The 14,545-nt window shown below is 38.1% G+C and overlaps 1 protein-coding gene and 1 long non-coding RNA gene across 2 annotated transcripts in view; one reads left to right on the top strand and one right to left on the bottom strand.

Moving 5' to 3' along the window:
• Window positions 1-11,669, bottom strand: part of LOC117296822 (unconventional myosin-VI-like) — a 35,187-nt gene extending 23,518 nt beyond the window's left edge. Inside the window, exons 1-4 of the mRNA XM_033779890.1 lie at window positions 11,417-11,669; window positions 9,450-9,614; window positions 8,027-8,096; window positions 2,654-2,727 (exon numbers count right to left, since the gene is read on the bottom strand). Coding sequence (XP_033635781.1) covers window positions 2,654-2,727; window positions 8,027-8,096; window positions 9,450-9,569 — 264 coding nt within the window. The 5' untranslated portion in view covers window positions 9,570-9,614; window positions 11,417-11,669. The remainder of the gene's footprint in view (window positions 1-2,653; window positions 2,728-8,026; window positions 8,097-9,449; window positions 9,615-11,416) is intronic.
• A 339-nt stretch (window positions 11,670-12,008) lies between these two features.
• Window positions 12,009-14,161, top strand: LOC117296266. The gene is made up of 3 exons (XR_004519734.1): window positions 12,009-12,209; window positions 13,015-13,111; window positions 14,147-14,161. It is a non-coding gene; the product is annotated as an uncharacterized LOC117296266 (long non-coding RNA).
• Window positions 14,162-14,545: the final 384 nt, after the last annotated feature.

Genomic DNA, 14,545 nt, shown 5'->3' with positions numbered 1-14,545 from the left:
GAAATCTTTCACTTACGCAGTTGCGTAAAATTTCATGGAAATTGGCTGTGACAAGGCCCGAACACAAAACAAAACAAAACAAACCAAGGCTCCAAAAGTAACGCAATTTGTTTTCGGGCAACTTTGGTTTGAGATTGACATCAAACACATACATTGAGACCTCAGTACTATTTTGTACAATTGTAGTTTCTCACACTGTGTTGCATCTTTCTGTAATGAAGAAAATTACAAAATGGACCTTTTTTTTATGGTATAACACCTTGTTTTGCCATCATTTAAATAATCAAGCATGATATTGCACTTTCAAATTAGGAAAATTTTATTGAGAACAAGGGCTGACCTATAATAAGAAGGGGAAAAAAGAGAGGCAAAACTGGCATACAAACATTTGTAGTGTTTTTCAGTTTTCTATAGCACAAAAAATAAGAAAATTGCTGGTGCACTGAGAAAGTGCTTTGTTATTAGAAAACGACAAAAACAATATATTGTTGGCGTCACTCCTGCCTCTCGGCACACATTCTTATAATGAAAGAAATCATTTAGAAATATATGCCAATAGTGCTCCCCCAAAGTAAAAATTGTACCCGAATGTATTTGTACAAAATTGTACCCGAATGTATTTGTACAAAATTCAAATTATAATTTGGATTAAGGAAACGTTGTCCAGATTGGCCTTGTGAACCCCCAGACTAAGTGCGTTCGATTAGCTTCCCCGGGTTGACCCCAGTGTGTGGCGTTTTTTTTCCCCAGGACAAACGTGTGCAGATAATTTGCCACGTTCATCCTGGAAAAAAAAACCTGCCATACACCGGGGTCGACCTGGGGAAGCTAAACGAACGCACCCACTAGCTCCAGAGAGAGAGGGTCTTAACACAACCACAAAAGAAGTTTTGCAAACATTGCCAGTATTATTACATTGCCTTATCTTAAAAGGGTTTGCAGACATAAGCTTGAGAGATATATTGCATTTATAGCCCTGAATGTAGGCTATGTAAACATTGATTGACTGTTCCAACATCGCTGGTGCACTCTAATTTCAACCGATAAAAAATGAAACCAACACTAGAATTACTAGTAATTACAAAAGGAAAATAGCCCTGTAGTTGTTTGGCATGTTGCTATTGCTAGGCAAACCATGTGTTTGCTTTTTGGTAATTCACGGTTACTTCATGTTACTTCATAATGTTTTATGTTTCATTTTAAAGCCATTGGACACTTTAGGTAAACAGTATTGTCCAAGTCCCACACTTCGTGTATCACAACTTGTATATAAAATAACAAACCTGTTATCGCAATCGGTCATCGGAGTTGTGAGAAAATAACGGGAAAACCCACCCTTGTTTCCGCACGTTTCGCCGTGTCATGACATGTGTTTAAAATAAATCCGTAATTCTCACTATCGAGAATTGATATTGTTCTAATGTTTTTCTCAAAAAGTAAAGCACTTCATGGAATAATATTTCAAGAGAAGTCTTTCACCATTACCTTCTGTAAACCCTGTAAATTATTTGTAAATCTGTGAACTTTTTTCTTTCTTTTTCTGTACCGAAAGTGTCCAATGGCTTTAACTGAATGATGTTCATGACATGTCAACATGGCATGCCTACACAAAAACATTAAGAAATCAAATTTGTCAGACCTGCCCCCGATTTCACGAAACTCATCGCAAGTAGCGACGCATCGTAGGATTTGCGATGCGTCGCAGACCTAAGACACGATTTCATACGCATCGCAACTTACGACGTGTAACCGGTTGCAACTTTAAGAGGGCAAGGCCATATTACATGTACATGTACATAATGTAATGCATATGTGTAGCAAAGGGCACTTCTAAGTTGAATTCTCAGGTTATTTTTGATGGGGCACCAAGGCCAAGACCATGTAGAGGATAGAGAAGTACATGTAGATCAAAAAGTAGAGTTTCTTCATTTATGTAAAGTTATAAAATTATAACGTACATCGGTAGTTTTTTTTTACCAGGCAGACAAACCCAACATTTCTCCTTGATATTTTAACCTTCTCTCAATTTGAACCATCTTTTATTTGAAGTCCACAAGTTCGACATCTTGGCTTGAATTTTTTTTTCAGAAAATGTTGACAGTTCTAACCATTTTGGGAGTCAATTCTTAAAGCCATTGGACACTTTCGGTAAACAGTATTTTCCAAAGGCCCACACTTCGTGTATCACAACTTATATAAAATAAGAAACCTGTGAAATTTTAGGCTCAATCGGTCATCGGAGTCGGGAGAAAATAACGGGAAAACCCACTCCTGTTTTTGCGCGTTTCGCCGTGTCATGACATGTGTTTATAATAAATCCGTAATTCTCGCTATCGAGAATTGGTATTGTTTTAATGTTTTCTCAAAAAAGTAAAGCATTTCCTGGAACAATATTTCAAGAGAAGTCTTTCACCATTACCTTCTGTAAACCATGTAGGTTATTTGTAAATCTGTGAACTTTTTTTTGTTCTGTTCCGAAAGTGTCCAATGGCTTTAATGGACATTTTTTAACGTTTCCCGAAATGGGAGATAAGATAGGTGTGCGTGTATTGGGCTGTGCATTGTGAAAGGGGTTAATAAGTGCACCTTGACCCTCAGAATCGAGGCCTGTGGGAAGGTTTTTGATGTTAATGATGGTGAAGAATGGACTTACATAAATCTTGCCTTTCTTGTAGCTCAACCTAAGGTTATTCAGCAATGTAGCCTCATTCAGGTACATCAAAGCACCTGCAGGATACACAAGAACAATGGCCTTGAAACGTAAAGAACAATTCAAGCCACAAGTCAAGCTAGTCAATCTACAAACATATTGTACAAACATATTGTACAAACTGTTAAAGCCCGGTTCATACCTCCAGCGAATGCGGATGCGATGAGAATTTGACGTGAATTTGATGTCACAACTCTGTTTACGCTACGATATTCGCAAGTGAGTTGGGCACAACTCAAAAGCTGCGAATTATTTGTTGCGAATTTGTGACGTCAACATTCGTATCGCATTCGCAGGAAGTATGAACTGGGCTTAAGTGTACTGCAAGACAAAGCTGCCCCTGCCCCGTGGGAAAAGCTCCCTGTCACATTTTACATAAGATAATACATGTAACATCACTCGACAACAAGAGGGAACATACACTTGTTTACATAGACTTTAGGTTTAAGTTTTAAACTACAATTCATAAATATCCCAGACAGTTTCTCTACTCCTATTGGTGGAGAGCGCGTCACGTGGGGGTGTTTAAACCTTTGATAATGACCAGCTGGAGCTGTTTATAACAAGCTGGCTTCCGCGTGTGGATTATCGCGCAGAACGCAATTCATACCTATAGAAACAGCGCATAATCTAAGCGCGCACGCATAATCTAAGCGCAAGCGTACACACAACCCACGCGCATCAAACAGATTCTTCACAAAGTTTTGGAAAAAAAATATTTCAAACCTCAAATTTTCAATTGTTAAAGTGTCTATAACTGTATTTTTAAATGTTTTTTAACAAAAAGGGCATTAATGAATGGGAACAAAAGAGTAGTGACTCGTTCTTAAACGTCCATTTAAAACCTTGCAGGGTCGTTGCCGTGCGACCCTGCCGGCTTTTAACGGCCGTTGAAGAACTCGTCGCTACCCCCTTTGTTCCCTTAGTATATCCATCATTTTCAATTTGGATCATGTTATCTTTTTGATCAGTTTTCTGGAGAAGTGCGCATAATAAATCCATATTATTAATGTTAATGTATACATTCCATGCAAAGTTTTAAATCCTGCATGTTAGGCCTATAGATCATGTTTTTACTGCATGTTTACATCTTATGCATGTTATCAAGATTGTAAGATTGCACAATATTTCAAGGCTTACAAACAGCATGCAATATGGCTTTTGTATATTTTATAATTCAACATGCCTTACGGAAATTTCAATAAAGGCCCTTCAGAGAAAATTGTTTCAATTCTTCCATGTGCTAAAACAAAAACAAGGCGTCACCCACAAAAATGCATTACATTTGTTTCTAGTCATATTAGGCCTATTAATAGTATAATAAACCAACCTACTGACCAACCTACGTATATCAAATACAAAAAAAATCGTTGGTCGTTGGTTTCGAGTCTTTCACAAAGGCTAAACAAAAATTTAAATCTACATGGACGATACTGGTTCATGTACAATTAACATCTTCCCTAGAGAAACTCAAGGTCAAAATCGGTTCAGGAAATGCAATCCCTCACTTATAAATCTACAAGAACAAAAAATCAATAAAATCTGGCAATGGAGATGTCATCAGTCATCACAGCTACATGTAGGTAAACAAGCGAGACAGTGTAAATTTAATGCATCACATTACTACAGGCCTGATACTTCACGGAGGCGAAGAAGGCGATTGCCTCCATTGCCCCTGGTCATTGCCTTGGTGCCCTTGAAATGTTACAGTACAAATTTAAAAATGTCCTCATAGGGTGCCCTTTGCCAAAGAGAAAATGCCTTGGTGCCCTTGCCCTTTCAAAGCATACAGGCCTATTAACGAAGCATACATGCCTGTTACTAGTCATCATGCAATATTGTACACGCAAATTACAAATTATATTTTACATCTATGTACATGTAGATGAAATAGTACACTGGCCATCATCGAGTACCAAAAGTAGCAACTGAAATATTAGGGCCTAGTGTTTAGAGGGAACATACTTTTGGCTTTCAAAATCTTTCCATTGTTTTAATCTCTTAGTAAGTATACATGTACAATAGAATGATCCTGTCAAAATTTCATTTCAGAAGGTGGTCGTGTTTTTGAGATATATCGTTGAAAATCTGTCGAGCAGTTTTGTTCACGCATGAAGAATAATTTGTAATTGGAATACAAAATCTGCGAATAAAATTTGATGTTTCCGTAACATTACTTTGAAGTGAAGTGATTCTCAAAATGCTTTTATCGAATCCCGCTGCAGCTGCACATGTACTTAATTTGATGTATACCTTTCCTTATAGAAGCAGACAACAAAATCCCAGATACTGTAGTCTACAAGGGGCAGGGTGGTTTTGAAATGATTGTCCCATTATTACAGGCTGTGACTGTTATTTAAAACTATCTATTCATTTGACAATGTAGGATCAATATGTCAAGTTTATGTGTGAAAAGACTCAGTTGTGTTTCTTGTCATACTTGATCATATCATGTGCAATATTCTTATATTTTCGCATTTAAATGTACTTTCTAAAGATTTTATATTATAATTGTAACTTATGTTTTAAATAAGGTAATAAAAGGGTAGCGACGAGTTCTTAAACGGCCGTTTAAAACCTTGCATGGTCGTTGTCATGTGTAATTTTAAACTTTGTATGACTTGTTTTCTCTTGCACATTGTATTGCTATGTACATTTAGGTTGTTTTTGTCTGGATCGCCTTCAGATAGTTATTTTTTTCGCTCACTGGTTATCCGCAGCTGTAGTTTTAATTATAGTGTTATTTCTCTGAATGTACATTTTGCACTGTTTGGCCTGGAAATAAATAAATAAATAGAAGGTTCACTTGGATCATTAAATTTACACACGCCCCTGTGTTTTTGTCAAAACCCGTCCACTCTCATATATATCAGTCAGAGGCAATCAGCAAAAAACAGATTACAATCTGTTCCATTTAGCAAGAGGACCTCGTCACTATGGTAACCGTTGAGTTTGATGTAAATTGCTTTTTGCAGTGTGTGTGTTTTCTTCAAATTGCCGAGTCAGAGTCGGACAAAGATCGAGTCCCTGATGAAGACTGTATCTTGGCAATAGAGCTTAATTAGGGTTCAGGAACATGCAGGAATTGTTTATGCTGGATTGTTTTTGTCTGTTGTGACAGGCTTCAATTGGATGGACCTGAGTATCGTGTACATTTTAAAGTTCTGAGTCTCATTTTACTCCTGTTTCTTTGTTTCCCTGACATCTTAAATATATACATGTGTAACAGCTTTCCTGTCACAACATGTATTCGGGCAGTCCCAGCTATCTTGTTGTAACATGAGTCAAATGTAGTGCCATAGATTAGTGGTGCCGTTTTAATTTGTTTTACAACTGTTGAAAAAAATTAATTTTACAAGATTTTGCACTACATTGATAAATAGTTTTAATTCATCAATTTGTGCATTGCAAAATAGTCCATGGATTTAGAACACCCAACCAACTTAGATTGAATAGCAGGAATTGTACACTAAACAGTGTCAAAATACATTTTGTAAACAAAAATAAAAGTTCACTAAAACCAAGTCATGTAGGCCTGTTTGTGAAAAAATATCACATTTCTTGAATTGTATGCATGTTTACATAGTACAGTTGCATTTATATTCAACCTCAACTTTGGGCAGTGTGAAAAAAATTATAATGCTAAAAAAACATGTGAGCCTACATATTTGGCTGCACACTATATTTGGCTACACATTATAAATGATTAATGCTGCACTTCCCGACTCTATTAGAAACCAGATGTTCTTGTCTAATATCATGATGGACAGCGCCAATTGTGTCCATTCCATGATATTATAACTAATTAACGCTCTCTTTTTTTAAAGTCAACTCCTTATCAATGTGTTTTTTTCAATTGAAACTCTAAATTCTGTTTTTTTACTAGTGTTTTATATGTTTCGGTCATAACAACAGGGTCAATTCAAGATAATAAAAAAAAAAACATTACACAACTACCCTGTGATATATTCTTTTCACAGGACTCGGGAAAGTACTGAGTATACAGCGCTAACACACATCGGTGTATGGGTAAAAAACCAAAATTATTATTCTTTATCCCTGATGCAAATTTAACATCTCTTACAACTACCCTCGTTTAAGACACTGGACACATTTGGTAATTATTGTGAAAGACCAGCCTTCTCAACAAAATGGTGTATCTCAACATAAGTTGCACAAAATAAACAAATTTAAAACTCAGTTGGTCGTCGAAGTTGCGAGATAATAATGGAAGAAAAAACACCCTTGTCACACAAAGTTGTGTGTTTAGTTGCCATTGCGACGCATTGAAACCGACTAGAGCGAGCATAGTGAGCGAGCACAGCACCCAGATTCTATATAATTTGTGCTCAGGCGGTCGGATAACAGCACAGTTCATGGCACTGTCATCTGGATCCCAATGCATTGCATAGCTCAACATGTACTAAGAGTCTACCGTTCGGTGATGATGCCAACCCCCTGATCATGAACTTTATTGTCAGAATTTGAAGGTTTTCCAGTATGCAGAATATTGTATTTGTTTGTTCTTGATTTTATTTTAGTCATTATTTGAATCCCGTATTTTGATTCCTGTTGAATTCATCTACAGGATTAATCATGCGCCATGTCTTTTACAAACATAGTCGCGACTTCCTGCTTGGTGAACCAATTAATGTCGCTCACGACTATTCACGACAACATAATTTTCTTACGAAAGACAATAAGACATCAGTGACACAACCCCAGGCATGGAATTTCATCATTTTAGGGCAAGGCTACTTTGGCCTTCGATTTTGAAGGGCACCAAGGCCAAACAGAATTTTTTTTACAAGGGCGCGGATTCTTTTATTGTAAAATAGCGATATTTACAAAACAAGAAAATGGAAGCAAGGCACCAGGTTACATGTTTCCAGGTGTCAAAACCAATCCAAAATGATAAAATATGTATTTAAAAAAAACAGCTTGCACTTTATAAAAAAAATATAATAAAAAATCCTGGACGCTTATCAAATTTGCACAAAATATTTCTGCACTGTCGTAAAATTGCGCAAAATATTCGTACACGATCGGCATACTATGCACCCCATTCCTGCATGACTCATTGGCTATTCACTGGCCAGTGACCAAAACAGTTATTGGTAGCAGCCGCGAAAACACATCTCATATTGCGCCTGCAGCAACAACAAAAACACGCTGCAATGCATCTTGGGAGTTTAAACTTAGTGGCAACTAGTGTCAAAGTCACAACTAGTCGAGTACTAAATTTCACTAGTCGCCCAGGCTTATTTTGGACACACTTTTAAACAACTACTGGCGAATAACCTTGGATTTACTTACAGTTGTCCTCCACCGTCTTCTCCTCATCTTCCTCCGCTGGAAAGACTCGATCATAAGGAGCAATCACAGGCTGCCAATCAAAGTCAAACAAATCAATTAATTCAGTCAATAAATCAATCAATAAACCAATCAGTCCTTCAGTCAATCACATGCATGCAACTTTGAAAATGCACAAAAAATATGAAGACAGGCCTTGAATTACACGAAGACCATGACCTCTGTTGCCTTGGCCCTGGTGCCCCTTCTAAACTTTCTTGTAGTTTTTTTCTAATGGAAAGGCCCTAAGGTGCAAAATGAAAGTGGCCTTGCCCTCTCAAAGATGAAATTTCAGGCCTGAATCTGGCTTTAGAGAAGATAGTAAAGTTTGTCCAGCTTTAAGCAATTTAGGTCAAGAGCAAGACCTTTTGATTCTCTCCTTCCTTTTGAAACTTTTTTTAGAAGGAATACAAAAAAATTAAAAAATTACTACCAAATGTGTCGAATGAATACTTTATTTATTTTTAATAACTGGGGCATCATGTTGATGTACGACCACTTCAGGGTGAGGGCTACACATTCATGACTGATTTTGGCTGTCAACCCAAATCAACCCAAAAGCCTGGTTCATACTTCCTGCGAATGCAAAGCGAATTTGACGTCACACCCTCCTTTCGCAGCGATTATTCGCAAGGGAGTAGAGCAGAGTTCAACTGCTGTGAATGGTTTCGTTGCGAATTTGTGACGTCAAGATTCGCTTCGCATTCGTATTCGCAGGAAGTATGAACCGGGCTTTACTGGGGGAATGTTGCCACCTACTCTTGGGGCTGAAACAGTCTGCAAGGATTTGTGCATGGGTATCATCCACTAGACACCTGGCTGGTAGAGCAGAATGCACTACCTTCCCAACTTTTTATGAAGCAATTATGGTTAAAGGGCACAAGTGTTATGACCGTGATTCAAATGCATACTTCACTGCTGACAAGACCCGCCATGGGCTCGGCAAACTAGACGAGACACGACACGAGGTTGGTTAAACTATGAACATTGTATGCTTTCAATTCCTTAGTTCATCATAAGGATAAAAAGTCTGATACTCAGCGTAATATTACATTGTACACAGCATGTTCCGGACTTATCCACTAGGCATCTACTATGCGCTCTTTTGCAAGCAATTAATTTGTTGTTTTCCCTAGGTGCATCTGCTGCATGATAGTGACTGCAAACTCTGCTTTGCGATCTTTTGCAGGCAATTAGTTTACTGTTTTCCCTTTGCTGCATTGTGTCCCAAACTCATTGATGGGTTTCTGCGTCATGCTGTGTTGCAATTGAAGTAGCAAATCAAAGTATACGTAACTGTAACATTAATTTGTTTTTACAAATCAAAGTGGGTGCCTGCGCGTCAGAAGTTTTGTCAAAGTCATTATTTAAAGGATTATTATTTTACCTTTCCGGGTTTGTGTAGGGGTGCTACTGTGATGGACTCCGCACCAATATCCTCAATGCGCCCAAGCTGGAATCCTTCAGCTATATCTGGCACCCACACCTTCTTGTTCTCGTCAAACATGACTGATTGTTATGTTAGCCTTGCCAAACAAGGCACACGACTAATCTGAAAGGAGAACAAAATTATATTCAAATCTGTTAAACCAACTATACATGTAATTAGTCGATCATGGGCTGTCAAACTAAAGACCCGTTGAAATTAACAGTTTACTGTGTTTTATTTACATAAAAAAATATGCAAGTTACCCCAAACAAGGCTAAAAGCCACCCTTAAGGCATGTAAGGCAAGAAGAAGAAAATGATTGAACAAAAAAATAACTCAGAGAGCTGGAGGCAGAAATCGATATTCCTCTTAAAACAGTCCGGATTGTAGGATGAGGGGAAACATCCACCAGGCAAGGAGTTCCAAAGAGATGTTGTACGTGGAATAAAGCTGAGTGTTGGAATGACTCTTTGTTCTACAGATCTCAACAAATCTCAACATGAACTATTTTTACTTGTAAATATGTACTTTTTCGGCCTGCTTGGCCGCCAGTGCGGTGAATAAATCAACCAGAATATATAAATCAAGAGTGTTTAAAGCAGAAAGTCTGGTTTCACGCTCAAACACCCTAATGTTATTCCTTTTTGCTTGGTAATTTGATGGCATATTATTAGTCTGACGGCGGAAAATCAAGCTGGAGCTAACAAGCTATGTACGTGTATCAGATTAATGAATCCTCGGCAAGTGGGCCCCGAGAATAACGGGATTACTGGGTGTCCAAATAATGAGCCCTTGGATCCACAGGCAGTGGGAATACGAAGAAGAGAAACTTCGGAGAACTCACCTCCCCCCAATCCAAACAAGAAGAAAGAGGAAAAGGCCAAGTCTAGCCCAAGTCCCTAGAAGTAAAAGCAGAGTATGCCCTTTTTTTTAGGGGGGGGGTTACTATCCAGCAGGACCATAGAAGTAGAACCCAGAGAACGCCGAGTGTCTAATTGTGCATGCGGTTTCATTGTGAGACCATTTTCATGGATGCGCGTACGCCATTTTTTACACAGGTATGCCAAAATATTTTGCCATACAGTGACGTCATCATTGACCAATGAACACACAAGAAACGGTCTATGTGTGCTGACATCTTGCCATTTTCGCGTGTCACGTGATGCTCATTTTGCCATACACGTGTGTCACTCGATGATCATTTTGACATCGGGCGTATCGCGCGATATTAATACGCCGCGTCCACAGACGACACAGAGGGTGGCTGAGCTCAGCATTCTCGGGGTTCTATTTCTATATGAGCAAGACACATGTATGTAGCTTGTTGTTTTACTTGGTTCCTGGTACTTGGTAGTTATCCTCCTGAAACTTCTGCGGGGGGACTAGACAAGGAGGTCAGTAGAGCGTTGTTTTATTCGCTTTTGCACTGTTGATGTTTTTATTGTTTTATGTCATTTACAACATTACTTAGGTCTCGTTGATCCCCCCAAATAAAATAAAATAAAATAAATAGAAATAAATGGATAAACAATTTAAAGTAAATACATAAATAAATAAATAGATACAAATTTGAGCTCTGGCTGTGTCAGTTTGTAAGTTCACAAAAACAATACAAACACACACACACGCCACATGGTAAGCAAAATAATCTGAGTGAAATTTTCTTGATTTGTGCACTTCACGGAAAGGTTTTTGAACGACGCCACAAACACTCATTTGTTAGGCATCCATGCCCATGACTTTTGAGTGAGAAATAATGATGGGACTGCTGTTTGCTGGTGACTGAAGTGAAGTAAATGAATGTCCGTATCTGATGAATTCAGAAAGATGTGACACAAAACAAGTTACGTGACACACCGAGCCAAAATACAACAAAACAAATCTACTATTCATAATCAAACCATATCCATAACATAACACCATACCTTTATTATGCCTCCAGAACGCGTCGATGTCTGTCAACTAAAACTTTATAAAATATTGAATAATTTTGCGTGAAATTTGGCAGCTCAGGCGTACACTCCCATTGCACACACGATGGACACCGGCAAAATCCAATCACAACCATGTACATCAAAGTTACAATCCACTTATAAAAAGTAAACCCTAAACTGCAGTTGAGATCGAATAATAAATAATTTTTAATGCCAAAAATACCATACGAATACCCAAAATGCCTGCTTCCCTAAAATTTTCCAAGAATTAAAAAAGAGGAAGCTCTTTACGGATTTAGCGGAACAATAGAATAGTTCATGTTCAGTGATCCGCCACTTTTTGCTAGATGAATCAGCTGCTCTTGTATCCTTTTCAAGTGCCGTTACTTTACACACACAGTTATGGTCTGGTACCATACTGAATGTGACCTTGAGCGTTTTCGAATCGAAGGCTCAGGCTCAGGCTTGGGCTTCAGACTGATGCAGCCATTTTGAAGCCGCGTACGAATCGTAGGCTCCGGATCGGGCTTCGAATTTGAGGCTTCGATTTTGGCTGAAAACAGCGCCAGGCGAAGCCTCCTCAAGAGGTGGCTTCGCCAGGCTTCATGACGTCAGATTCGTGATGATAAATCTTTTTCTTGCGGCAGCCATTAAAATCCTCGGTTACCGTTCAATAAAATTGACAAATTTGGCTCTTTTGATTGTGTTTTACTATTAATAACAACAATCTTCACCTGATATATCACCCATGAGAAGGCGAACAATTTGCATCAATGATATTAAGGTAAGTTTTGATATATAATGTACATTTTTATGATAATTTACTTCGCGTTAAAAATGACGTGTGCCCATAAACTTAGTGCTGCATCTAATTCGTGAAAATTGTCTTTTGGTTTTATTCTCAACATTTACTGATGAAGATAAGCTACATTCGGGAATTATTTGACAGGATAATATTTGTGAAAGTAGGGCCTGTCTTCTTAACTTGGTTATGGTTTATTTTTCGTTGGCAGAAAATTAAAATTCCTTGTCTGCTGATTAAAAACGACAGTTGTTTATTATTTTTTATAATCCCAAGGCCGAGAGCTGGATAGTGATATTATTAGTTATAAATCTTGCGGTTTCGTTTAAGCTGAACCGATTATTTTATATAAACATTACATTGAACACTCTTGTTAGTTTTTATGAATAATATTTCGCTTTGTTCCTTTTTTTCAAGAATGTTTTTGTTGTAGGCCTACTTTTTTAATAATAATATTTCATATTGTTTACTTCTGACTGATGTACCGGGTAGTAATTTATTTGAGTTTTCTGAAGGGAAATACATTTCTTGGCAACTAAAAAAAAAAGGTTACATGATTACATAAATTTAAATATTAGCCATGAATGAATGAATGATGATACATGTACACCTGCATCAACTTATTAAGCAGAGGCTATATAAGTATGGGTTGGGTGTTGAGATGGGGGGGGGGACTTTGCTAGAAAAACACCTTTTGCTTGTGGACTAAGGATTCCAACTTTTTTGTAGAAGAGGACTGGCATTCATCAACATTCTTACTTGTATTAACTTTCATTGTACAATGTAGAGTTGGAAGAGTGACTTTGGTGTGAGGAAAACCACCCGGCCGAGGTTCAAGTCTAATAGGGGCAAAAGGATACTTGAACACTGCCCATATCTGTCAGGTACGGTATGAATCACAAAATTGGTTTTTACCCATATACACCAATGTGTGTTATATAAGCACTGTATACTCAGTACTTACCTGAGTTTTGTGAAAACAAAAATCACAGGCAAATTACTCAGGTGGGATTCGAACCCACAACCTTTGCAATTCTAGAGCAGTTTCATGCTAAACTAGACCACCGAGTTTGCCCAGTAGCTGAGGCAGTTTGAATCCTAAATTTTAGCAGCCGGAACTGCAAATGATATTAAAATTGCACCAGGTTACGAGTATTCAGTTTGGTTTTTACTCCGGTAAGTATTGAGTATATAGTGCAAACACCACATCGGTGTTTATGGGTTAAAACCAAAATGAATACTATAAATATCAAGGTTGTGGTTTTATTCACTCAGAAAAAGACGACGGTCTAAACCCACCCGTATACACTGTGCGTAGTAATCACACCGCACGACCCACCCGTATACACTGTCACATTGCTGAAGTAATCCGCACTCGTACCACTAACCGCATGCCGAGGCTGTGTACGGGGGCGTCGTGTCGTGCGATGTGCCGGATGTGGTTAATTTTACGCTCAGTGTACAATGTATACGGTAGTTGCGTTTTTTCGGAGTGACAATTTGACTGCCTTAGCAAGGCTTAGCAAGGCTAACCTGACATCCTTTTGAGATGTTTCCGATAATCAGTGGTGATCTGGAGTTCGAGAGACTTCCAAGTCAATCCCCTCTTGAATGTTAACCTTTGTTTTTTATATCTAAGGGGGGGGGGGGGGGTAATAGAAAGTAAACTCTCTAAACCAACATTAAATCCCAAGAGCTAAAAATCAATTTTGTTTAGATACATTGTACAATGATCACCCAAATGGTATGATAATGCTATAATTTTGCAATTTATAATGTTGAGGGCTGCATTGATTATTTGATCATACATGTACTCAAGCATTGATTATTTTATTATACTCAAGCATTGATTATTTGATCCTACTCAAGCATTGACTATTTGATCATACTCATAAGATTGTATCTTCTTCTCATTTTAGTTACAAGGATCTGCAGAAAAGCATCAATGTGAGAAGCGTAACATGTGCTAGCCAGTTCCGCATCAAAGCGAAAGACCTGTTAGTTCATTTCAGAACAATATAAGATGTCATCAGTAGGCCTGGGCAACAAGTGAAGTTTACTACTCATCTAGTGTCAAAAACATTGTAGTCACGACTTTGACACTAGTTGTGACTATTTTAAACTCCTAAGATACATTGCGGCAAGTTGTTTGCCGCAGGCCCAATCAAGTAAAATTTGTGCTAAAAGGATTGAAGTTGTAGGAATAGGCAAGAGCGACACAATGGGAGACTTTCCAACGCTAGGTGGCAGCAGACTTACCGGGTAAACTTCCATTGTTTACGTAGTTATGAGCTTGCACATAATTCTGCAAACATGGC

The sequence above is a fragment of the Asterias rubens genome, chromosome 11 (genome assembly GCF_902459465.1).
Source record: "Asterias rubens chromosome 11, eAstRub1.3, whole genome shotgun sequence".
NCBI lineage: Eukaryota > Metazoa > Echinodermata > Asteroidea > Forcipulatida > Asteriidae > Asterias > Asterias rubens.
Note: the sequence above shows the minus strand (reverse complement) of the source record. Positions and strands in the feature narration are given on the sequence as shown.